The sequence below is a fragment of the Wyeomyia smithii genome, chromosome 3 (assembly GCF_029784165.1).
Source record: "Wyeomyia smithii strain HCP4-BCI-WySm-NY-G18 chromosome 3, ASM2978416v1, whole genome shotgun sequence".
Classification (NCBI taxonomy): Eukaryota; Metazoa; Arthropoda; class Insecta; order Diptera; family Culicidae; genus Wyeomyia; species Wyeomyia smithii.
The window spans coordinates 13,772,090-13,797,893 of NC_073696.1; the positions used below are offsets into that span (position 1 = coordinate 13,772,090).

General features: G+C 38.9%; 2 protein-coding genes across 6 annotated transcripts in view; both read left to right on the plus strand.

Annotated features, from left to right (window-relative positions):
• Positions 1-25,804, plus strand: part of LOC129733184 (transient receptor potential-gamma protein) — a 204,702-nt gene that overhangs the window by 107,168 nt on the left and 71,730 nt on the right. The gene's annotated exons all lie outside the window — the stretch shown is intronic.
• Positions 3,660-7,485, plus strand: LOC129728137 (uncharacterized). Its single transcript, XM_055686552.1, has 2 exons — positions 3,660-3,939; positions 4,199-7,485. Exons 1-2 carry the CDS (start codon positions 3,660-3,662, stop codon positions 7,483-7,485), a joined length of 3,567 nt encoding a protein of 1,188 aa, XP_055542527.1.

A 25,804-nucleotide genomic window follows, 5' to 3' on the forward strand; every position in this document is an offset into this window, starting at 1 on the left:
CAACATTCTTTGACGTTTTTCCAATGGTTGAATTCTGAAAAGAAAATGTCAGCTCAGGGATAGATACATCTTATTTTTTTCTAATTTTGTTAAAACGGAGGTACCTAATCCATACCGCTATGGACAAAAATTAAATAAAATAAAGGTATCTATCTCTGAGCTGACATTATCTTTTCAGAATTCAAGCATTGGAAAAACGTCAAAAAATGTTGCTTATTTTGTTGAAAAAAAAAAAAAAAACTGACATACACTAGTGACATAACAATTTTTTTCGGAAAATTTTTTTTTTAAAATAATTTTTTTATGTTTCCAAATGTTAATGTAAATGTAAATGTTAATAAATGTTTTTCGTACTTTTTCATGAAAAATCAAAAATCGTTTCTACTCTGTACATATTTGAAGAAAAAAACATGAAGAAACGCCGTAAAACCAAAAAAAAATTTTTTTCAACTCACGCCCAAGTCTTTAAGAGACCATAAGAAACTAATGAAACCACCTGAGGAAGCTAGTACTATTCTCCATCTTTCGAGTGAAGACTGTTGTTTTTGCAGCTTTTGGCAGCTTTTAGAGAAATTTTGTTTTGAAAAAGTGCATTTTTTATCTAAAATGTCCTAAACCCTATGAAAAAGTTTAAAACTTTCCCAAGGTATGTTCGGCAGAATAATGTGTTTTTTATATATGAAAAAATATCTAGAACATAGTAGGCCTCTAAAATCACATCAGAAAAAGGTTATTTAGTATTTTATTTTTTTTAGAAACTTTAAGAATGTCTGTGTATAAAACTACCTACAAGTGGTCGATTTTCAAGAGGTAGAACCAAAGTGTCTTCAGCAAAGTTTTTCTACATAAAATTGTCTACAACTTTGCTGAAGACTTCGATTTGATTTGATAAGTGAATAAAAAAATTATTTTTTTATCTCACTTTCAGGTGAATTATCCAAAAATTATTTGCATCAGAAGATGCCTATTAAGATTTGCAAAAACTTTGTCGAATACACTTTAGCGTTAAATAACATTTTTATACTCAAAAGGCTGACGATCACGTTTTTCGCGTTTTATTGATCTTCTGTGACATCGTTCGTGTGTTTGCTGTATTCCGCACTCCTTTTATTTCACTATTGAACTATTGAAAGTAAGTGACATGATTATTATAATTCGTGCTTGTGTGTATGCCCTTTCTTTTCAAGCTTATTACTCGCAATTCATAATTTTAAAAAATTAATTGGGAATGGAATTCAAAATAGCCTTCTGAAAGCATTACTAATACCACTGCAAATCGTCATGACGATACCAACTAGCGTTGCACCGAATAATAGAGCTGGGAAAAAGTTTTTTTTTGTGGAAAGTACCGAGTTTTCAGTTTACAGAATAATGATTCTAACTTGAGCTTGTCTAGGGTAATTCCCTTTAGGTCAAGAATAATTTGGTTTTTTAATTTTTCTCATCTTATCATCATGTTTCGTTGAATATTTGGGCGTCTGTTCAGCCGAATATTCAGCCGAACAGATGGCTGAATATTCAACAGAACATAAAGATTGAATGAGAAAAATTTGAATCCCAATAACCCTTGAATTAAAGTGAATTATCCTAGACAAGCCATTCGGTAATTTTCAAAAATAACTTTTTCCCAGCCCTATTATTCGGTGCAACTTTAATAAGAATACCAGTTGAAACTTGAAGTGTGTTGAAGTGTATTGGCTTACAACTGCCCAATACATAAAAATATGCTGGAGCATCAATTGCGTTATGGCTAACACGCATTCGTTATCTAGGTTTCGAACTTAATCAAAAGTTGTGCTAATTTCGATCAATATTCATGTAGTTTCGCACCATCCCACTTTTGCATGTGAAGGACTCGACTGCGAGCACCCTCTCAGAATGTAACGAAACGTTAACAGCGCTAAAAAACTTGAAAAATTTTCTGTTCTAACACTTGGATGATGTTTTATGTAAAATAAATATATCTTAAAAATAACAAGAGATAGAGAAAAGTTATAATAGGATGACTTCTAGAAAACTGTTTGACTTCCTTTTGAAAATATTAAATTTGAGATCCTATACTTAAAAAATAATTTAAAAAAAAGTGAGTTAAAAACAATCGGTCATCTTAGATTTTTATGTAAAATAAGTTTTCCAGATTTTGACAGATTTTGACCTTTCAGACAATTTAGTTGCCTGAAACTCAGAACAAATCAATTTAAGCTCTGTGAGTGTTATTGGGGTTCTTATGTTGGCACATACTAATGAATCTTGTGAACCAAAGTTCTCTTAAGGAAAAAAAAAAGATTTGTTGCGCACACTCTGAGTGACACCGCACCTACTTTAAACACATTGGCTGCTGAACTACCCTCACCTACATTGTTCTGACGGAGTGAAGTATCTCTGCAAGGGCGAACTGACAAGCTACACACAATATGTCATCATTCCTCAAAAGCTCATCACAGTGAAAGGACATAGTGGTCAGAAGCTTAAAAATTAGATTAAAATTAACAGTTAAAATAGTACGGCTCTGCAAGTTCGGCTTATTATAATTAGTACGGGTAGTTGCTGTAGTAATTAGTACGGGTAGTTACTGTAATAGTTAAAACTGTGAGTACGAAATTGACGGCGAAGCCTGTTGCCTAATACTATTGTTAAAACTTATACCTAACAATGCTTAACCTACAATAGATTCACGAGATTCCGCGTGTGCAGAAACGTTGCCAATTACTAGCAGTTAAAACCCAATTTAAACGCAGGAAACCTACAAACGTGAGTGTACACTAAACATTAAAATATTAGAATTAATTACAAAATATTAACTGTAGGAAATTTTTAATCTTCCGTTGGAAATATAGAAGGTTACAAATTTGGAAAGTGTTTCCTTTATTTGCATAGGCAACAAGATTCTTTAACAAAAACTTTTTCATGTTTTAGCGGTTTTTCATTTTTTACTTCTGAGACTATACTTGTTACTGGGCCCATAGTGCCATCATAGTGGAGTGAAACACGTCGGACCTCTGATAAGAGATTGACAGCTTAGAAACTTCCGATAGTGGAGAGATAAGAAAGAGAGAAGAAGTTCGGAGTTGGAAATGAAGAGAGATATATGTAGATGAAGATATAGTCTAGAGTTGGTAGTGTGACAACGTGCTTAACATAAAATTTATAATCTTACGAAACCAATTTACCCTCCGTATTTTTTTTTCTCATTGATATTTGCTAAATTCATTAAAGTGCTATTACGCAAGTAAAGTTTAAGGTAGTGCGAAGATTAGCAGGTACCGTTATTTAGTTAAAAAATCTACTTACCGCTAACACTAAGAAAGTTAACTTGAAAAAAAAATAATACTTACCTGTACACCTATAGATTGTCGACGTTGTAACCTTCGGTAGACCGGAACCTAGAATTGTTGGAAGAACACTGAAAATGTAAGAATAAATTAAAATACTTACCCTACCCTTAACTAAAACGAATAAATAAATTACAGCTTTGTAGCTGCTTAGTAAGCAACTGAAAAACAGTGTCTATTTCGTCTGCCGTGTTACAACATTCTACAAAGATTTTCATTTCTGAGTAGGAGGAAAATCGAAGTACAACCGAAGATGTCTCTAGGAGGGGAAAAGCAGAAAATCAACGAAATTGTGCGAGTTGCACACGAAACGATTCTGCCGATGATATGGTGTGCTGTGACAAATGTGAGCGCTGGGAGCACTATGAATGTGCAGGAGTTACGGACTCGATTGCTGAGCCAGAATGCAGCTGGATGTGTCGTCGTTGCAGTGCCCGCGCTGAGGATCAACGGAGCAACACTAAGTCCGTTTTATCCTTCAATGAGTCATCTGTAAGCAAAGGTAGTAAAAGGTCGCAAGCTAGACTACAATTAAGCTTAAACCTTTTGGAAGCGCAGCGCGATCTGCAACGTAAGCGGATCGAAGAAGAGGAAGAGTATCTTAAACGTAATTCTCTCTATTAATGGAGATGGAAGAAGGGACCGACGCTGCTTGCAGTAAGGTGTCAGTTCGAGGGTCAATCAGGAAAGGCTGCAGAAGTGGTTGGAGAGAGAAGCTGGAGCGAAAGTAATTAGTGGCGAAGTAGCTACTACGTCTTGTCAGCGGTCGACCACGGGATCAGCTGGTCCGAAAACAGAATTTTCGAACGATATCAGTAAGGTACTTACGAGTCAATCAGAACAAAAAACCTCTACCCCGCTGTTAGTTCCGACTAGTGTACAAACTAATGTTAGTATCCCCTATACGAGTGGTGTCATCTCATCAATAACAAACGGTGGTATCGCTAAGGTAGTAACTCAGTCGCAGATCCAAAATCTGAGTACCGTGCCGGTATATTCGTCAGCTGTTGCAAGCGTTACGAGCTCGTATGACGTTTTCACCACGACTAATACGAGTTGCCATAATTTCGGATCCACTCCATACAGCATGCAGTCCGCCCCGACACAGATCATTCCGAATATTCCCACACAATCAAATGTAACGGTTGCCGATTATTTGCGATCAAACGTTCCGATGTTGGCTGATAGTGTAGCCAATCGGTCCTTTTTGCCACCAGTCAGTGCCATTTCAACACACAGCCATTCGCATCCCGTCCCGCTTGTTCCATTTAGTTGTCCGAGCACTAGTTTTCCCTGGGTGGAATCAGTAAACCAACCATTATACCCGTCGACAACGATAATGACGTCCCCATACATGGGACAGTCTAGTTCTGGGCTTATTCTTTACCATACTACGCCGACGGTGCCGACAGTCTCTGCAGTCCGAACAACATCGGAAATTCAATCCGCCATCCCAGCGGTAGGATTAACGAGTGCGCAGGCGGCAGCTCGCTCAGTTATGTCGCGAGATTTGCCAAAGTTTTCCGGAAATCCCCGGGATTGGCCCATGTTCTACAGTAATTATAAAAACTCTACCAATGCTTGCGGTTATTCCAACGACGAAAATATGGCTAGATTGCAACGTTGCCTGGAAGGTCATGCGAGAGAGTCAGTGCGTAGCCGCTTGTTGATGCCGGCGTCAGTACCACATGTCATAGAGACTCTCCGTAAATTGTATGGGAGACCGGAGTTATTGATAAATTCTCTATTGAAAGACGTTCGGGATATTCCGCCTTTGAGGGGAAACGATTTAAAAGCTATCGTTAAGTACGGACTTGCCGTACAAAATTTAATTGAACATGTCATTATTGCCGAACAACCAAACCACCTATCAAACCCAATCCTGCTTCAAGAGTTGATTGAAAAATTACCGACATCTTTACAAATGCAGTGGGGGTGTTTCAAACTTTCCCGTGGCGAGGTCAACTTGGTGACCTTTAAGGAATTCATGCAGGGTTTACTCAATGTTGCAACGGATCTCACGGCAAATGATGAATCACATACCCGAGTTGATATCCCCAGAAAGGAGAAAAAACGCAATGAAAAACTTTTCGTGCATTCGGGTGAACCGGTAAAGGCTGTCACGCAGGTAGATGAAAATCAGAGGAGAAAACCTGATAAAACCTGTAGCTTCTGTGGGGATAGTAAACATTTGATATTAGCTTGTTTTGGATTTAAATCGTTGGATCTAGACGGTCGGTGGAAAGCTGTTAACCAAAAAAGGCTTTGTCGCTCCTGTTTGGTACCGCATTGGAAAGGTGCATGTCGGTCGACGCGAGAGTGTGGGATAGACGGTTGTCGTATTCGCCATCATCCCTTGTTGCATTATTCTCGCAATGCTTTGGAAGTGCAAGCTGGGACTAGTATGGCTTACAATAGTTCCGTTGCTCACCAGAACCATCATTTCGCTGCTTCTTATACACTTTTTCGATACCTCCCGGTCACGCTGTTTGGAAACGGTACTGAAATAAAAACTTTCGCGTTTCTCGATGATGGCTCTTCCTCGACATTATTAGAAGCGGAGTTAGCCAAACAATTAGGACTTTCGGGAAAACCTGAAACACTCTGGTTAAGCTGGACAGGGAAAATAGATCACCACGAAAAGGAATCGGAGCGCGTACACTTGAAAGTGGGTGGAACTGGGTGGAAATCATCGTTTGCACTGGAGAACGTGAGAACGGTTCGGAATTTAGGTCTACCCAGCCAGACACTGGATTATAACAATCTTTCCAAAGTTTTTCCATACTTGAGGGCTCTTCCAATCGAAAGCTACACTAACGTGAGCCCCCAAATCATCATTGGTTTAGAGCACGCTCGCTTACTGACATCACTCAAAGTGCGCGAGGGTGACGGTTGCGGCCCGATAGCTACCAAGACTAGACTGGGTTGGTGCATATTTGGCAGAAACTCGCCGATGGCCACCGTCGTCGAGCAACTTCACGTACATGTGGAAGAGTCCATGAGCAACAGTAAGCTTCACGAATCGATGAAGCGATTTTTTGCGATTGAGGAAGCTTCAGTTTCTAAAAAGTTAGATGCAGAAGTGGACAGACGTGCGTGGCAGATTTTAGAGAGTACGACTGTACTGAAGGGAAATCAATTTGAAACGGGGCTGCTTTGGCGAACAGATAACCCATGTTTTCCAGACAGTTTTCCGATGGCAGTAAAGCGATTCCATAGCCTAGAAAAACGGCTAGCGCGTGAACCAGTACTGGCTACAAAAGTTAGGGAACAAATTGCCGATTATGAACGAAAAAATAACGCACACCGAGCAACCAAAGTGGAACTGGAGACAACAGACCCTTCGCATAGTTGGTACCTACCACTAGGTGTAGTAACCACCCCAAAAAAACCTGAAAAAATACGCCTCATCTGGGATGCCGCGGCGAAAGCCAGAGGAATATCTTTCAACGACATGCTTCTTAAAGGACCAGATCTTCTTACTTCGTTGCCGGCCGTTTTACTTCGTTTCAGGCAAAGGAAAATTGTCATCTGCGGTGACATATGTGAAATGTTTCACCAAATCAGGACACGCAATGAAGATAAACAGTTTCAACGGTTTCTCTGGAGAGATGACCCCAAAGATGCCGTGCAGATATTGGTGATGGACGTTGCGACGTTTGGGGCGACTTGTTCCCCATGTTCCGCCCAATATATTAAAAATTACAACGCACGGCGGTTCGAGAACATTTACCCAAGAGCGGCGTCTGCCGTAATTGACAACCACTACGTTGATGATTTTTTGGACAGCGTTGATACGGTGGACGAAGCAGTGCAACTGGTAGAAGAGGTGAAAAGTATACATGCAGCAGGTGGATTTAAAATCGGTAAATTCTTATCGAACGCTCCTGTAGTACTTTCTCGACTAGGAGAGTCTAACGCAAACCGCTCAAAACCGTTTAAGATAGATGGTCACGGAGAATCGGAACGAGTTCTTGGGATTACCTGGATTCCATCCGTTGATGCGTTTACCTTCGACACGACTAGTATGCCGGAAATTCGAGAGCTAGTGGACACCAAAGTGGTGCCAACTAAGCGTCAAGTTCTTCGTACCGTCATGAAGCTGTTTGACCCACTTGGTCTGATCGCACACACGGTGGTACCGTTGGATTGAGCTACTTCATCAGCTAAGCTCAGTGAGGGTTCCACGTTGCTTCTTTGGCAGTGCAGATTCGACAGCTTCAAGTGACATACAACTGCACGTGCTAGTGGATGCTAGTGAAATAGCATATGCCTGTGTAGCATATCTTAGAATTCGGATGGGAAATGAAATAAAAACTGCATTAGTAGCTGCTAAAACGAAAGTGGCTCCGCTAAAACCACTCTCAATTCCCCGTCTAGAGCTTCAAGCAGCAATGATTGGCGCACGTCTGGCACAAAATGTGTGCTCTGATTTATCTTTAAATATCCAACGCAGGTACCTGTGGTCCGACTCAGCAACTGTGCTCGCATGGCTACGCTCTGATAGCCGTCGTTATCACCAGTTTGTGGCGTTCCGGGTAGCAGAGATTCTCTCCCTTAGTTGTATGGACGAGTGGCGACATATCCCGTCGAAGCTAAATGTAGCAGATGAAGCAACAAAATGGGGTTCAGGCCCATGTTTCGATCCAAATAGTCGGTGGTTTCAAGGTCCCTATTTCCTACACGACACGGAAGAGCGCTGGCCAGAGCCGCTCAAAAACAGTACAGCGACGTCTGAAGAATTCACATCCATGTCACGAACGTCATTCCCATACATTTTGCTTGAAGCCAATTTTCTCTGGCTCTCTGGCTCGATTTTACGTCAAAAGGCTGTCAGTGCTTTTGAAACAGCCGAATAAGCTTCGTTCATGCAAGATCAGCTGTTGCTGCAAGTGGTGTGTAGAAATCTAAAAAGCGAAGAATTTTTTTTTTGTTTCGTTCGTTCTCTAGATGTTGTGCAGGACATAAATAGATATGTCCAGACATGTTTCAACACGTTCTGGATCATAAATTCAATATTCATATTGATATATATTCATTAGAACTTTTCACGCGAAAAAAATGTGCAACAGCCTATGCGGCACAATGAACGGAGCTTAAGATCATATCATTAACAGTAGCGCCATTAACATCGGCGGCGGCTTCAGGAAACAGTCGCCGTGACATGGGTCTGGAAGAATTGCGAGCTGTACACCTACACAACGTCAAAACAGTGGAACAGTTGTTTGATCCAGAACGTTTCTCAAAATGGTCGCGTATGGTTCGAGCAATGGCTTACGTACACAGGGCGGTAACAGTCTTCAAGAAAGGTCAACGTATGCCAGAGATTCTACAAAGCGAGGAACTTCAGAAGGCTGAGATGACCATCCTTCGTCAAGTACAAGCACAAACATATCCAGACGAAATAGTAAACCTGCGTACTGGTAAAACTGTCGAAAAAGCTAGTAGCATACACAAACTAGTTCCCTTTCTCGATGAGTATGAAGTCGTTCGGATTGGGAGTCGAACCGGAGCTGCTCCAACCATCCCGTTTTCAGCTAGATTTCCAGCAATACTTCCCAGAAAACATCGTGTCACGGTTTTGCTAATAGATCATTATCATCGTGAATTTCTTCATGGGAATAACGAGACAGTTCACAATGAAATTCGGCAACGTTACTTTGTTCCTCGTCTGCGAACTACTATTCGGACTGTAGCCGGTCTATGTCAGTACTGTAAGGTAAAAAAGGCAGCTCCAAGTTCTCCGCAAATGGCACCGCTCCCGAAAATTCGACTCACTCCGTTCATACGTCCATTCACTTACGTTGGGGTGGACTATTTTGGGCCTCTCGAGGTTAAAATCGGTTGAAACATTGTCAAACGATGGGTGTGTCTTTTCACCTGTCTAACGATTCGCGGAATCCACCTTGAAGTGTGTAGTAGTTTGTCGAGTCAGTCCTGCATAATGGCATTCCGGAGATTCATCGCTAGACGCGGAGCTCCGCTTGAAGTATATACAGATAATGGCACCAACTTCGTGGGTGCCTCTCGTCAGCTAACAGAAGAGAAGCAGGCTATAAAGCAGATCGGCACAGACTGCGCAGCAACATTCACGAACGCCGATACGATGTGGTTTCTCAATGTGCCTGCCGCCCCCCACATGGGTGGTCCATGGGAGCGGATGGTCAGATCCGTGAAAGCTGCTTTAAAGGTTATTTCTGACACTCCTCGATACCCGAGTGACGAAGTATTGGAAACCATACTGCTAGAAGCAGAGGCAGTGGTTAACACACGACCGCTCACCTACGTCCCACTAGAAGGACCGGAAGACGAAGCTCTAACACCCAACCATTTCTTACTGTACGGTTCCAAGGGAATAAAGCAGCCCGTCACCCTTCCGGCGGGTACAAGTTATACCCTACGAGACAGCTGGAAGCTTGCCCAGCATATGGTCAACGGGTTCTGGCGTAGATGGGTGCGTGAATACTTGCCCATGCTAACGCGACGCACCAAGTGGTTTGACCGAGTAAAACCATTGGAGGTAGGCGACATAGTTATGGTAGTGGATGAAGCTGTAAGGAACCGTTGGGAAAAAGGACGCGTTTTGGAGACCGTCATGGGAAAAGATGGTCAAGTGCGACAAGCGAAGGCTCAAACTGCCAGGGGAGTGTTTTCGAGACCAGCAGTGAAACTGGCAGTACTAGATATAAAAACCAATAAGGGAACATCGGCAGGTATCGAAGCGGATGCGACAGTGTTTCACGGGCCGGGGGATGTTACTGGGCCCATAGTGCCATCATAGTGGAGTGAAACACGTCGGACCTCTGATAAGAGATTGACAGCTTAGAAACTTCCGATAGTGGAGAGATAAGAAAGAGAGAAGAAGTTCGGAGTTGGAAATGAAGAGAGATATATGTAGATGAAGATATAGTCTAGAGTTGGTAGTGTGACAACGTGCTTAACATAAAATTTATAATCTTACGAAACCAATTTACCCTCCGTATTTTTTTTTTCTCATTGATATTTGCTAAATTCATTAAAGTGCTATTACGCAAGTAAAGTTTAAGGTAGTGCGAAGATTAGCAGGTACCGTTATTTAGTTAAAAAACTAAATAACGGTACCTGCTCTACTTACCGCTAACACTAAGAAAGTTAACCTGAAAAAAATAATACTTACCTGTACACCTATAGATTGTCGACGTTGTAATCTCGATAGACCGGAACCTAGCATTGTTGGAAGAACACTGAAAATGTAAGAATAAATTAAAATACTTACCCTACCCTTAACTAAAACGAATAAATAAATTACAGCTTTGTAGCTGCTTAGTAAGCAACTGAAAAACAGTGTCTATTTCGTCTGCCGTGTTACAATAATACTCGTGCGGCAAAGACAAGGGTTAACAAGAGTTAGAGAAAAATTGTCAAGGAATTGTCCAAAATATCAATAAAAAATCGAGAAACTATCGGAGATTTTGAACTGTTTTTTTTTTTCAAAAATAAAAAGGGGTATTGAAATAAATCGGTCATCTTCATCAGTTTTTTTTAAAATAAGTTTTTTAGATAGATTCTCTCAACAAACCTTTTACTTTTTCTGACAAAACTTCTTTCAAACGGCTCCCAAACGAGCATGTATGGGGCCGCCTAATCTTTATTTTACATCATAACCACCATGCGTCTCCATTGGAAAAAACTGCTAAACTGCAAAAATAGTATATAAAATATGTATATGGTCTTGGATAGGATGTCCAGAAAAGATCGATGTTGAAAAAGTCGAAGTGCTCAACCCTAAATTGAATGATAATGTTATTGTTAGTATTTTTGTAGAACATTTGATTTTCTAAAAAATTGTTTACAGGTTGCCCAAACGGGTTTTATGGGAAAAATGACTTTTTCAAGCGAATAAACCATCTTTTTGCAATTCTGCCCGATCCTTATATGTTTCCAAACGTTTTTTTTAAATTTTTGTTTGGTTATTTTTGAATATTTTCCACAGTTTAGTTCAGTATCGCATTTAATTATTTGACTTAAAAAGCCCATTGACGTGAGGCTTGGACATGGATTGCCCCTGGAAGTAAAAAACGAGGTATTGCAGTTTTATGACAGTGACCAAGTCAGTAGAGCCATGCCAGGGCAAAGGGACTACGTTTCAGTGAGAAAAGATGGTAAGCGACAACATGTGCAAAAGCGACTCTCAATGAATTCAATTCGTGAGGCTTACGTTTATTTTTAAGATATCAGCAAAACTGATATTCGGTTGTCTTACTTTAGAGCTTGGAAGCTCAGGATCTCATAATATTTTTGTTTGTTCTGATCACGAGAATACTGAATTGATGATACACAGTCTAAAGAAATATTCATTCCAAAATGATTCTAAATTTTACTTTGAACAACTATTATGTAGCCCAACTACACGATCCAAAACAGTTTTTTTCAAAGAACTTGCGGAACGTTGTGTGAGAAAAATACCTTGCGAACAGTGGATTGCAACAGATCGATGTAATATAGAGACACTTGTGAAACCAATTGATAAATTTGTATCTTGTTTTTGTGAAAAGTTGAAAAAGTTGATAACCCACGATCACATAAAAACTCAACAGTCGACTTACATGAGAGAAGCAAAAAATAATTTGAAAGATGGTGAAGTTGTTATAGTGTGTGATTTCTCAGAACTCTTTTCTTGAGAACCGTTCGCCCAATCGTCTTGTTGTCAAAGAATGAACTGTATATTTTTGATCAAGAATTCCAATGAACGTAAGGTTTTCGCTGGAGAACCACGGACAAGTTAAGAAAAACGTATATTTTCCTAAATTTTAATAATTTTTCGAGCTTGAATTCAAAATAACTCGAAAACCGATGCCTTTAGAATGTTAACTACCAAGAGCTTTTTGATTCAAAATGACTCTCTGCATCTTTTAAAATCATCAAAATACAAATATTTTGAAAAATGTTTGAATTAGAATTTTCATAAAAAAATCAATCTACCATAAAAAAGTATTTTTCGTTTCTCCATCCTGAACTTTTTTTAAAAGTTGCGTGTTAACATCAAGTTTATTTAAAAAAAAAAAATAAAAAAAAATCAACTCTTATTTTTTAAATTGAAATTTAATGTTTATTTTTTATATTTTTTGGTCAAAATTTTTTTTTTTTTGTACAGTGTATAATTTTTTATGATGCATTTTTTAATTCATTAAGCAGACAGTGTGTGAGTAGAGAAAGAACGAAAATGAACTTGCGTGTTAACGGAAATAGCCGTTGTTATAAATAGAAATTCAGTTCGAAAAAAAAAGCATTTTTAATTCCCTACAACTCACTCTCAGACAGTTTTTCTATACAACCAACGGTTTCTAAGCTACAATGCTTCGAATAAAACCTATGCAAAAAGGCATACGCCTTTTTAGAATATAACTCATGGGTGTAAAACATCTCTCCATCTGTGAAAAATTCTCAGTTTGCTGAGCCAAATACGTGTACAAAGTTTCATTCAAATCAAAAATGGTCGATATTCGACCATAGGTCATCTGGCGTGATCTTGCTCTTATTTGACTTAAAAAGCTCATTGAACGTCGCAAAAAATGATTTTCAGATAAAACCCTTCAAAACACATGGAAAAAAAATTAATCAAAGACTGATACTGCAAAGCTGGATTTATGACGAAAATTTATATGAAATAGCTCCTTGATATCTTATCGGGGAGATGCGACATTGGCATTTTTATATATGATGGAAAACTAAGTTTTTTCTTACAAATACGTCAAATACTTTTTTATTTCGGGAGATAAAAACAATGTTCAACAACGTAAAAATTTTCAGAAAAAACGCGTTTTTGGTTGATTGATAACTTAGTAGAAGGTTGAAAATTTAGGAAGTATCTGTAAAAAAGTTAGTATTCGTACTAATTGTGATTTTTCGTGTCTACTCATAGAAATCCTAATGTTGCCGTAATATGTAGAGACAGGAACATGATGTCTTCGACAAACTTTCTTGTTTCAAGATAGCCCAAAGTTTTGCCGTAAACATCCCGCATCTATGTTTTTATTTGATCTGAAAGGGTTTATCTAAAAATTATGGACGAAATTTACCTGTTTGCGATATTCAATGGGCTTTGTGATACTAAAACTAAACCATGCTACAAAATACTCAAAAAATAACTTTACAAAAATAAAAAATATATGGAAAATGTGGAATTCGAAATGAATTGCATAAAGTGCAAGAAAGTGGTTTTAGCTTGAAAAAGTAATTTTTTCATAAATCACTTTTGGGCAACCTTAAACAATTTTTAGAAAGTCGAAATGTTCTACCAAAATAGTATAAATAATATTGTCTTTCGATTTAGGGTTGAGCACTCAGACTTTTGTAACTTTGAGTTTTTTTGACACCTTAGTCTTGAACCTTTTAAAACGGCGAAATGCGATTTTGGATCATGATACTGCGTTGCAGTAACTTTTTTTTTCGATGGAGACGCATCCTGGTTATGGTAGAATGAGGATTGAAACATTTTTATCTCTGAAATTAAGTAATAAAATTTCTTGAGGAATCGAAGTAGAAAAAATCAAACCATTGGTTCTCCTGTATCTTGAACCCTCCAAAACGGCAAAAAACAGTTTGCATTATAATTTTCAGTGTTATGTAAAGCACAGTTTGATTTTTTTCTTTGAATGATCCACTAAAGAATTTTGAGTACAATCGGAGCAAACAAAAATTCTGACAGGTCTTTTTTGCGTTGATGTTTTGGCGTTTCATCCAACGTTTCAAAAAATGACTACATTTCCGGGTAAATCAATTAGACTGGTTTCCCTTATTTTAACTTAAGAACCCTGAGTTAAACAAGAATTAAAGTGATGCTCAAAATTACTTTACGCGTAGCTGACCTTTCATAAAAAAATTCGTCAGGTGATATTGATGATTACAACCGCCAAAAGCAGCAGGAAACCCACCCAAGCAAGCGTTGCATAATTAATGTCGGAAATTAATGTAGCAATCGTCAGGCTTCAAGCTATCACAACTTTATAGCGCACCCCATTAACCGCACCGAGTACCAAAAAAGAAAGCTTTAATAAAGAGATATGCAATAGAGCCGAAGGAGGGTGGCGTTCGCTTGAAGTACTTCAGCACTAGTCTTTTCCCGCTTTTCCTCAGCAATACGCCTCGCTGGGCGAGGACGAACATGTACTTACAAATTGAGAAGTATCACAGTGACTATTTTCTTGTTGGCAGACAGGCACCACGGCCACCGAAACGACGCTGATGGTGATAATGAGGCCATTGCTATTCAGGATGCGATTTGCGTGCCGGTCGGCGGTGCCTGTTTCTCTTGATTTGGAAACACGCTCGCGTCGAGTTTGTTGCAAGTCCGAACCCGAAAGAGACATTCAGTGTTGGAGAAGGCACGTGTCCCCTAATGGTGCTAGCTATCAGTTGAGTGCGATTCAGAGTGGTATTTTTTAATTGGAAGATTTGTTTCTGATGGCACTGTCGAATATGATTCCTTTAATTCGATTGCTTCTTTAATGGTTTCTTAATAAAGATTTAAAAAAAATTATCAAGATAGTCTGGCGAGACGGTTTATTAGTTGGAATGGGACACATAATTCTATTGCTGCTGTGAGTAAGTTTAAAAAGTTTTACACACTCATAAAAATATAAACTTAGAATATTTCATTGCTGTTGGAATGAAGAATATACATAACGACAGAAATAGTTTTTCCCCATTATCGGATCCTCGTCTTGTAACTTCAGAAATGGATTTGAGGTGAGATTATTGAACTTTTTCTCTTCCATCGCCTTTTTTTTTTATTTCAACCATCAACCTCATCATCATCATCATCGTCAAAACAATTCCTTATTTCATTTTAATTTCCAAACGAGTTTCACTAGTAGCAGTTCATTACACCCTTTAGACCATTGGCTGCAATTTTCCCGCAACTCTTCTTATTCACAACGCTCATTCAACTGCCAAGTAATTTACTTCACTTTGCTGCTTTGGAGGAATAAAACTTCCTGCCATTTATTTCTGTATATTGCTTGCCCTACTCGCAAGATGCTATATCGATATCACAGTTTCAACACTGGAAGCATACCAAGGGTAACCTATAAAAGAATATACTCTTTGGACTTCACTTGCCTTTAGTGCACCTGAAAATCCAACCCCGGCCGATTCAACGCAAATGTCTGCAAGGAACAGGTCGTAGGGTGGTGTGTAGGTGACGCCTATTAAAACTAGGCTTTTCAGCCTATCCACAGAAAAACAGTCACTGATGCAGATGGCATGACGGCGAGGCTTGCTCGTAAATTACGAACGGGTTGCATTTGGCTGTTTCGCATCCTGTTCTCACATGAAGGCGTCGTAGGTTTCGCGCTCTCCCCGAAGGGTTGAGCTCGTGAAACGAGTCACGTGAGTTTCCTCTCTACCACCCACCCTGTTCCTATTGCGGCTAAAGCTATTATTTGTAGCAATAGTAGTTTAGTACAAATGGCGCCTCACATTCTGCGGTTGGACCGACCCGGTTCTGACGAGGCCCGCAAGCTGCTGAGTCCGCCCGGAACGACTCGGAATGGTACGGTTCATTGCAGTTGCCAGATATTCGAGCCTTCCTTGATTGCCTGATTGCTAGTAGTGACAATGCTTGTTCGGTACTGACCGAATCGAATTACGACATTTAACATGAGAATGAATACAGTTTGCACCCTGTCATTTGGCAACAGTTCCAATTGTTGAAAAGAAAACGGTTAGTAAATGCGTGACTATCAAATTTAAAACTTTGACAACGCTAATTCAACAAAAGGGTTCATTTTAATCGTGATAAATTGGAATACCTTTTCCTGAAAACGGATTAATACAGATTAAAATGGTTAAATGAGTATGCTTCCGAAACTGCCTTCTTTTTGTTCACGACATTTAGACAGCTGGTCCTCTCTCGATCGGCAGGCTGGCTAAAGTTTTTCTCCCAGAGGGTGTTGGGGTCCGGCACCACACAAGTGCTGCCCGCCCGTGCGGTTTGTAGCTCAGCATTACGCCTTCTGTGAGTGACACATTTAATGGCTCCCCGTTCGACCGTCTCATTTGTGCAGCCGTTTACAGGCGTGTGGCTTTTCATTTGCGACTTTAATTGATTTTTATAAACGATTTTCTGACTGCTCCAGGTGGAATGGAATAAAGCGAATTCAAAGTCATATAGATATATGAATTTTTTTTACTCGCATGCTCATTCGCATGATAATCGGTTCACAATACCTGCGATTGTTTGAGAGAAAAAACAGAAAGGCTTACGTAATACCAGTTATAAAAAATAGCCGTCAATGTGCAATTTGAGTTGGATAAGTTAATTGCTTCTGGATTGCCCCCTTTTTGTTGGGAACGCATTGGGTTATTGATGTTTAATTGAACTCTGGTGAAGGTTATCGATTGTGAAAGAACAAAGACATAAAATTTTCACTCTAAGTATTAACAAAAATTTCATGAACTAACTAGAGTCGGCCAGTGTGCTTCACTTAAAACGTAAACTCGTTTTCCCATTACCATCGCGAAATCGGCCAATTGCTTCTCCATACATAAAGGAGCCAAGCGAAATTGCATCAACGTTTAGGTGTGGTTTCGAAAATGTAGCAGGTCAGAACGAGTTGTATGCATAGGTAGGAAATCACCTGGGCAGCTCCTGGGGGTCCACCAGAAAGTGTCCGTTTTCATCCACTTGCTACTCTACGCCTCAGTCGGAGGCGAAGAAACCGAAAATGAGCTTTTTCTTTTGCACTCCCGGAGTAGTGGCTTGACCTATTTTCGTCCTCCCTCAATCGCTTACAGAAACGTTATGTTGTTAGGGGCCACCTGCGGTAGAGTAGCAAGTCATTATTTCGCTGCGATGAAAAATGCAACTTTCGATTTTCTTCCTGTTCCCCTCCCCACGCCCGTCACTCACTTTTCACGGTTGAATCCGTGTTTGCCGACCTATGCAATGACGTTTGATATTATGCACAGCCATAAACAGAGCAGAGTTTGCATGTTCTGTATGGTTTTTCTTGCATAAAGTTGATAGTGTTGGAACGGGTAAGTTGTATATGAAACGGCGGACGTTTGTTAGGCACCCGGTGATGGTCCAAGAGACGGTAAACTGTGTCAAAAGTTGAATGAACTTTGCCAGAGCGCACTCTCTGCTACAATAGCTAACGACCGGTGCGAGCCGTGAAGGCCTGCTGCCGGTTTTCGATTTCCGTGCAGCTGTTTCGTGATCAAACATTTCGATCGGACTAGACTGGCGCAGGGTAATTGCATAGTAAATGGCAGTTACGAGGAATGTGTTCCCGTTCGATGACAATGTAGGAAAACAGTGTACCTTCAGGCGAGGTGCATTCTTGAGAATAGTTCGTTGCACTGGCGGTGGGTTCAATGGAAAGGGTTTGTTTGAGATCAGAATAATAAATCAACGAGAACTTGTTTATTTTCTGTTGCATAATATCGCGTTACATTGCAGAAACAAACAGAGTTTATACTTCGGTTCGGTTTGTTATTGTTTGAAATGTTAGTAATTATCGCACTCACGAAATATGAGAAGAACTGTATCGTTATAATAGATAAAATAGACATGGGAAGGTCTTGTTTTTAGATGAATGTGGTGTGGAGGAGTCAATATGAGTTACCGGAAAATTCTTGCGATAAAAAGGCTAAATAAGAGTTTATTTTTGACAAGTTTCAACTCAGTTTTTTACTATACTAGCATATGTAATTAGATTTTTATGCTAAAATGTTCAAAATTTGACTCTGAATTTAGGTATGAATAGTAAAAATATTTCGAATAACGATTTTGGTATAAATAGCAAAAATATTTCAAAGAACGATTTTGCTTGAGTGCTCCAAAGACTCTCCAATTAATCAAACGCTAGTTATGCTCGCAATTTTACTAAGTACTAGGCACCATTGAAAACATATGCATGATGTTTGAATTATGCATTCAATCATAAAAACATTAAACTGTTATCACCATCTGTTATCGCAATTCATTAGCCTCTATGGAAATAATCTAAATTTCATGCAAATCAATTCAAAAGGAACGATAAAAAAAGAAAAATGCTCTGCTAGGCAATAAAATCGCCGAAACAAATCAAATTGAGTGTGAATGTCGAGATAAGAAGGGCACATAACCACACGAACACGATTTCCATGATCTTGAAGATCTTGAAACGTGCAAATTGATTAATAAGAACAAGAACAATACTGTGATTCCTAATTAGGAACCTCGTCAAAAGCATTTAACATATACTTACATACATTGATCCAATATTCCGTGTTAAATTTCATAGAGGAATGCGTTATAAATCACTTGTACACTAGCGCCGCATGGTGACCTTATTGCCACCCCATTTTTTTGCAGGTGTTTGAGACTAGCGTCATTTTTTTTAATAGGGGGATTTGTTAGTAGCTTAAGTATTTATGAGAAATATTAGTAAATAATGAGTATGTGTGTCCAATCACGAATGGTGACTTCTCAACACTGTTAGAGAGACTAGCGTCGTTGCTAGTACTATCTGGTTACGTATTGCTAGTACTAAAAACCTTACACAAGTCGTCTGGAATTCAGTTTGGACGTCTGTATGCGGTACAACTTTGAGAAATGCAAATATAAATAACCGCACAGAATAAATCTATGCACAACTGGGACAAATTCGAATACAGGGTAAAAATGAATAAATAGGAAGAGGGGATGGTCGAAAGGATGCCGCCCCTGACAAAATTTGTTGAAAGTTTGTTTTTTTTGGCAAGGATATAATATCATGAATCTCCATCTATACATATAAAAATGCAGCTCTGTCTGTCTGTTTGTTCCATATAGGCTTGGAAACTACTGAACCGATCGGCGTGAAATTTTGTATACCTATAGGGGTTATAGGGGCAGAGAAAGGTGACTAATATAGTTCGAGACCCCTCCCTCTTTTGGAAGGGAAGGTTCTCATACAAATGAAACACAAATTCATGCACATCACGAAAACTAACCAAGCAAATGGAACCAAATTTGACAGGTGGATATTTTTAGGGGTAAAAAAAATCATCCATAATGGTTTGACACCCCTCCCTCTTCAGGATGGGAAGGGTCTCATACAAATGAACACAAGTTCATGCACATCTCGAAAACTAACCAAGCAAATGGAACCAAATTTGGCAAGTGGATGTTTTTAGGGGTAACAAATATATCCATAATGGTTTGACATCCCTCCCTCTACTTAAAGGGAGGGGTCCCATACAAATGAAACACGAATTCATGCACATCTCGAAAACTTACCAAGTAAATGGAGCCAAATTGAGCAGGTGGATGTTTTTAGGGAAATCAAATATATCCATAACAGTTTGACGCCCCTACCTCTTTTAAAAGGGAGAGGTTCCATACAAAAGAAACACAAATTTCGCACAGCTCGAGAACCAATCCACCAAATAGAACCAAATTTGGCATCTAAATGTTTCTAGAGGTAACAAATATGTTCATAATGGTTCGACACCCCTCCTTCTTGAGTGAGGGAGGGGTTCCAAACAAAAAAAAAACACAAATTTGGGACAGCTCTAGAACTAACCAAATAAATGGAACCAAATTCGACAGGTGAATATTTTTAGGGGTAACAAAGATGTCTATAATGTTTCGACACCCTTCATTCTTCTGAAAGGAGGTGTTCCACACAAATTTCTGCACACCTCGAGAAATGATCAAGCAAATGGAACCAAATTTGATATGTTGAGGTTTCTGAGAGCAAGAAAAATGTTCGACTCCAGACGCCATTGTTAAATTTAAGATGGAAACTTCCGGTTTCTATCCGGAAAGTGTCTCCAATTATCATTTTAAAACTCAAGATGGCAAAGAAGCGAGATATGACCAAATACCACCCAATATGGGTATTCCCGAAATCGTGATGATGCATTGAAATCACAATTCGACCTCAGACAACAATTTAAGTTGTAAAATGGCAACTTTTGGTGATTGAGAAACTGCCGAAAATGGCCCAAAAACAACCAAATATGGGTGTTTCTTCAACCAGAATGATGCTCAGAGGCCAGAAATTGTCACAAAATGTCATTTTGAAATACAAGATGGCGACTTCCGGTTCCAGAACAGCAGTGGCAAATGACAAAATAACACTCAATATGGGTATTCCCGGGATTGTTATGATGCACTGAAGTCACAAATCGGCCTCAGATAACATTATGAATTGTAAGATGACGACTTCCGGTGAATGGGAAACTGCCGAAAATGATCAAATACTACCCCAGAATGACGCTCAGAGGCCAGAAATTGTCTCCAAATACCATTTCGAAATCCAAGATGGCAACTTCCGCTCTCTGAAAAACAGCCAAAAATGGCCGATTTCCATCCAACATGAGATGCTTCGATACCAGAATGATACGCAGGAGCTAGAATCGACCACAGACACTATTTTGAATTCTAAGATGGTGACTTCCGGTTTCTGAAAAATAACCTAAAATGAATACCACTCAATATGGGTGTTTCTTTAACCAGAATGATGCATGAAGCTTAAAATTGACCTCAGACACCATTTTGAATTGTAAGATTGCAACTTCTGGAAAACAGCCGAATACTACTACATATGTATATTTTTGTAATAGAAATAATGTATAGAAGCCAAACATTGACCCTGGACACCACCTTGAATTCGAAGATGACCACTTTCAGTTTCTGAAAAACAACGAAAAAAACTGAATACCACCATATATAAGTATTTCCGGAATAGAGGTGATGTATTAAAGGCATAAAACGAGGATGTTGTCATTCCGATAAAACCAATAATTTCAAACGATATAAACAAATCACAAGAAATCAATGAATTTGGAATTTTGAAAATTATTAAATTAAACACAAAAATAGGCGGGACGAAGTTTGCCGGGTCAGCTAGTTTCTCAAATAAATCCTCAATATTTTCGTGATCTGACGACCCGAAAGAAAGTTCCAGAAGAAGATAGAAAGAACTTGGATACCACAGACCTAATTAAAAATAACAGTAAATAACGTTTGCATTAAAAAATTGACTTTTTTTTCGGATGGTGATATAAAAACTATAATAACAATAAAACTGGATATATCGCGCAGTGGCGCAGTCATTTCGATTCGAACAGTTTTATTTTCTGCTGATTCCTTCCAACTACTGTCATCGGATCACGATGAACATTTTCGCTGTCAAACAGAGCATCTAATAAACTGCTTATAATCGCATACTAGTCACACCTGCATTCTAGTCGTTTTTATAGAGAAATTATCGTAAATCTCTATCTCATTATATTATGTCAAAAATATGGGAATAAACCACGCTCAACAACTGAAAAAACTTAAGCAATAAAAATAGCTTTACGCGTTGTTTTCTCAACATGATGGAAATTAAAGTGGGACTGATATGCGATTATAGGCAGTAAATACGTCCCGTAAGTTACTATCAATATTTAGGAGATTTTTTTGCTGTTGATCACTGGCACTCCGTAGCCACTCCGTCTTGATTTTCCTCCCTCTTCCTTTTATATGCGTGAAGCACTGTATGAAAGCCCCCCGCTTCCGTCAGCGCTCATTGCAGGGTTGCCACATTTATATCTGTATTTTTCTTTGAAAATATTTGTTTATCTATATCTCGGGCCAAAAAATCTGTATTAAAAATCTGTATCAAGAAAACTCAAAATGTTGGATGGGAACATATTTAATTGCAGAATATATTTAAACAAATTTATTTTTCTCTACGTGATGTTTATACAGGTTTTGTTAAATTCATTATTTAAATTTATCGTTAATTTAATATTAGTATCCCTTCATTGGTCTGCAACGTAGCTTTCCGCTTTTAAAATTGAGATCATTAGCTTAGGGGCCATGCGATTTCTGGTTTCAACTATAAAGCTTTCCACGAGCGGTAATGGCGGACAGTGCACGCAGCCCATTTTGACGTTTTCTGTAAGTCGGGTGATTTTCAATCGCAGTAACGGAGTGGAAAACATAAAATTTTTGCAAATGAACAGTTTGGATTTCGCCATTTGCATTCCACAACTCATCAATTGCTCAGAGTTACTAATATGATACGAGCTAACAAATCTGAAGGTTATTCCACTGGAGCTGCTCTTTTAGACATAGAAAAAGCATTCGACAGTGTTTGGCATAAAGGTTTGATTGCGAAATTGCAAACTTTTAATTTTCCAATTTTCCTAATCAAAATTTTGAAAAATTATCTTACTGATCGAACTCTGCAGGTTGTCTATCAGAATTCAAAATCTGATAGATTTCCTGTCAGAGCAGGTGTACCTCAAGGTTCAGTCTTGGGTCCAGTCCTGTACAACATATTCACTTCAGATCTTCCTGATTTGCCTCCAGGATGCACAAAGTCATTGTTCTGCGATGACACAAGCATTTCCGTAAAAGGAAAAAGTCTTCGTGTCATATGCAGTCGACTGCAGAAAAGTTTAGATATTTTTTCTTCCTACTTGCAAAAGTGGAAAATCTCTCCCAATGCTTCTAAAACTCAAATGATAATTTTTCCGCATAAGCCTAGGGCTTCTTTCCTCAAGCCAAACAATAATCACGTTGTCAAGATGAATGGGGTTATTTTAAGTTGGTCCGACAAGGTTAAGTACTTGGGACTAATTTATGATAAAAAACTTATTTTCAAAGAGCACATTGAGAGTATACAAGCCAAGTGCATCAAATATACGAGATGTTTATATCCTCTCATTAACAGGAATTCTAAACTTTGTTTAAAGAACAAACTTTTGATTTACAAACAAATTTTTAGACCAGCAATGCTTTATGCTGTACCGATCTGGTCAAGTTGCTGTTCAACAAGGAAGAAAACGCTCCAAAGGATTCAGAATAAAATTCTGAAAATGATTTTGAAGCGTCCTCCTTGGTTTGGTACACTCGAATTACATAGACTTACTGGTGTTGAACCATTAGAAGCTATGTCAAATAAAATTATTAACAATTTTCGACAAAAATCGTTGCAATCCTCAATTGCTACGATAAGCTCTCTTTATAGCCAATAAGTTAGCAATTAAGTTAGTTGTAAGTTTACTTCCCCTTTTCTGACAAGTAGGTTTAAATCCCTACGAATGATAAGTCCTAATTGCGAAAGCAAACAAATCCTAACAATTAAAATTACAAATTTCTAACAGTGTTGAGAAGTCACCATTTGTGATTGGACACACATACTCATTATTTACTAATATTTATCATAAATACTTAAGCTACTAACAAATCCCCCCTTTAAAAAAAAAAAAAATTAAATTTTTGCAACGTAGCATAGCATCTTTAATAAACAGTTTTGTTTATTACGATCCGCGCGTGCTCACGACGAAATCTAAATAACAAAACGTCCATTGTTTGTTGAAGTTGCTACGCTACGTTACGATGTTGTTATATTTTCCACTCCGTTACTGCGATTGAAAATTCCCTGGCCTACAGAAAACGTCAAAAATAGCTGCGTGCACTGTCCGCCATTACCGCTCGTGGAAAACTGGATATTTTGAAAGTAGGCGTTCCAAACAAGCAGAAGAGTATGGATTTACCAAAAAAAATCTCACAAATGATCTGTAACAGAAACTTGAAATTACCATCCGGTTTACCGGTGTTCACCAGCTCAGACCAAGTTAAGTCATTTGTTTCAATGAATCTTCCGGTCAAAAAGTGTTTTTTCAAGCGTACGAAATTTGTTAGGCCCTAGTCAGTCAGTTACTGTTACGAATTTGGGAATTGTCGCATCAAATCGTTTAAATTTTACAATTTTACGACCGATTTAAGATCACTTAAAGCAGCCGTTTTTACAACAGGATCAGGCTCTTTGCAATTTGTTCTACGAACTTTGCATAGAAATCCTGACAAATAGTTTAAAACGTTCATTTTCGCGCTTCGTTCAAATCACATTCCACTTCGTCGGTATAACACAATAAAATAAAATCTGTATTTTTGGCAATATTCTGTAATTCTGTAATACAGATTCTGTATTGCTTTTTCAGGTCAAAAATCTGAAAAATACAGAAAAATCTGTATATGTGGCATCCCTGGCTCATTGTCGTTGTCAATTGGAAATCGTCTCTTTTTTTTTCCAGCCTTTCAGCTATCAGAAACAAAGCAAGCGTTTTCGAGTAGTTTTCATGTGACTCACAAAGTGCTCGAAAATAAAAGATAATTGTCAATTGAAATCTGCTTCGTACTATAAATTTCCCTTCTTACGGCCAGTATGGAGTGAAAGAAGGGTGGCTTTGACAACACTTCTCGCTGATTGTCAGCCACAGCTCCACCGTCCTGGGGAGCTTGGTGTACGAAATGAACTTCACCGGGAGCTTACTTTCTTCATGTGGGAAGTAAAATACGAAGTGCCCTGCCAGTCGTTGCCATCCAGGGTGAGATACGTCTCGTTGTCCATCACCATCGCCGTAAAATTTGACTCGCCGTCATTGCCTGTATTCCTGACATGTACATCATTGTTCGCCAGCTACTTTTTCACTGTTTGGCCGGTTGTTCTTCAGCATTTTTTGGAGCTTCTTGTCACCCATGGTCGTCGGCCGTGCGAAACCGGGATTTTTTTCGATGCTCTGATTGTTTTCCAATAGTGCCAAGATGCAGTAGATGTCGGAACGGGCGTATCCGGTGTCCAGCAAGTGCCGCACGATGTCCGTTTTCGGGAAGGTAAGGGACCATTAGCGTTTGCATTAGAAAACAAATGGACAAGCGATTTTTCATAGGTTCACCTTCACACGCACTGGCGAAACTACCAATGCAGCATCAATCATAGTAACTTATGAGTTAGAAGAAAAAAAATTGACAGCTCTATCAGTCGAATTCTAACCGTAAAGGCGAAAACAGTGGAGGTACTCTTTACTTCCCCCACGAAGGAAAAGTTCCCCAAGAAGTTTCTGCTGTGGCTAACAATGAGCGAGAAGGGGATGTCAAAACCGCTCTTCTTTCGCTCCGGACTGGCCGTGAACTGGTAAATTTATAGTACGAAGTACCAGCTGGAAGTCGCGTCGTACCTCACGAAATATCATAAAGGCGATGACTCGGTGTTCTGGCCGAATCTTGCGTCGTCCCACAGCTCGAAGTGATTATTGGAGGACATGGAGCGGCTGAATATCGATGTGATGTGTCGAGCTCCCCGTCCGAACAGGTTTGCTTTCATGAACGTAAACTAATGTCATATATGGAATGTAAAGGTTTTTCTAAAAATTTGCAAAAACCCTGTTTCTTAAACAGTTTGTTAGCATGCTGTTGGAACCTAATAAAAACTGATGTCTTGGAAGAAAACATGCTGGTGAAGGTAACAGTGCCGTACAGTACAGGTGGAGCAGAGCGCCGCTGGTCTGTATCTATATATTCATGTGCAATCAAGAAATAACTGCAATGCTACTGATGGTGAATAACAGTTCATCTTATGAGAATGGTTACCATAGAAATATTAAATTACTAAACAAGAGTTGAACATTTTTGCAACGGTTATATGTTATAAGTTATTTTTGCCTTTCTCCTAGAAAGGTAT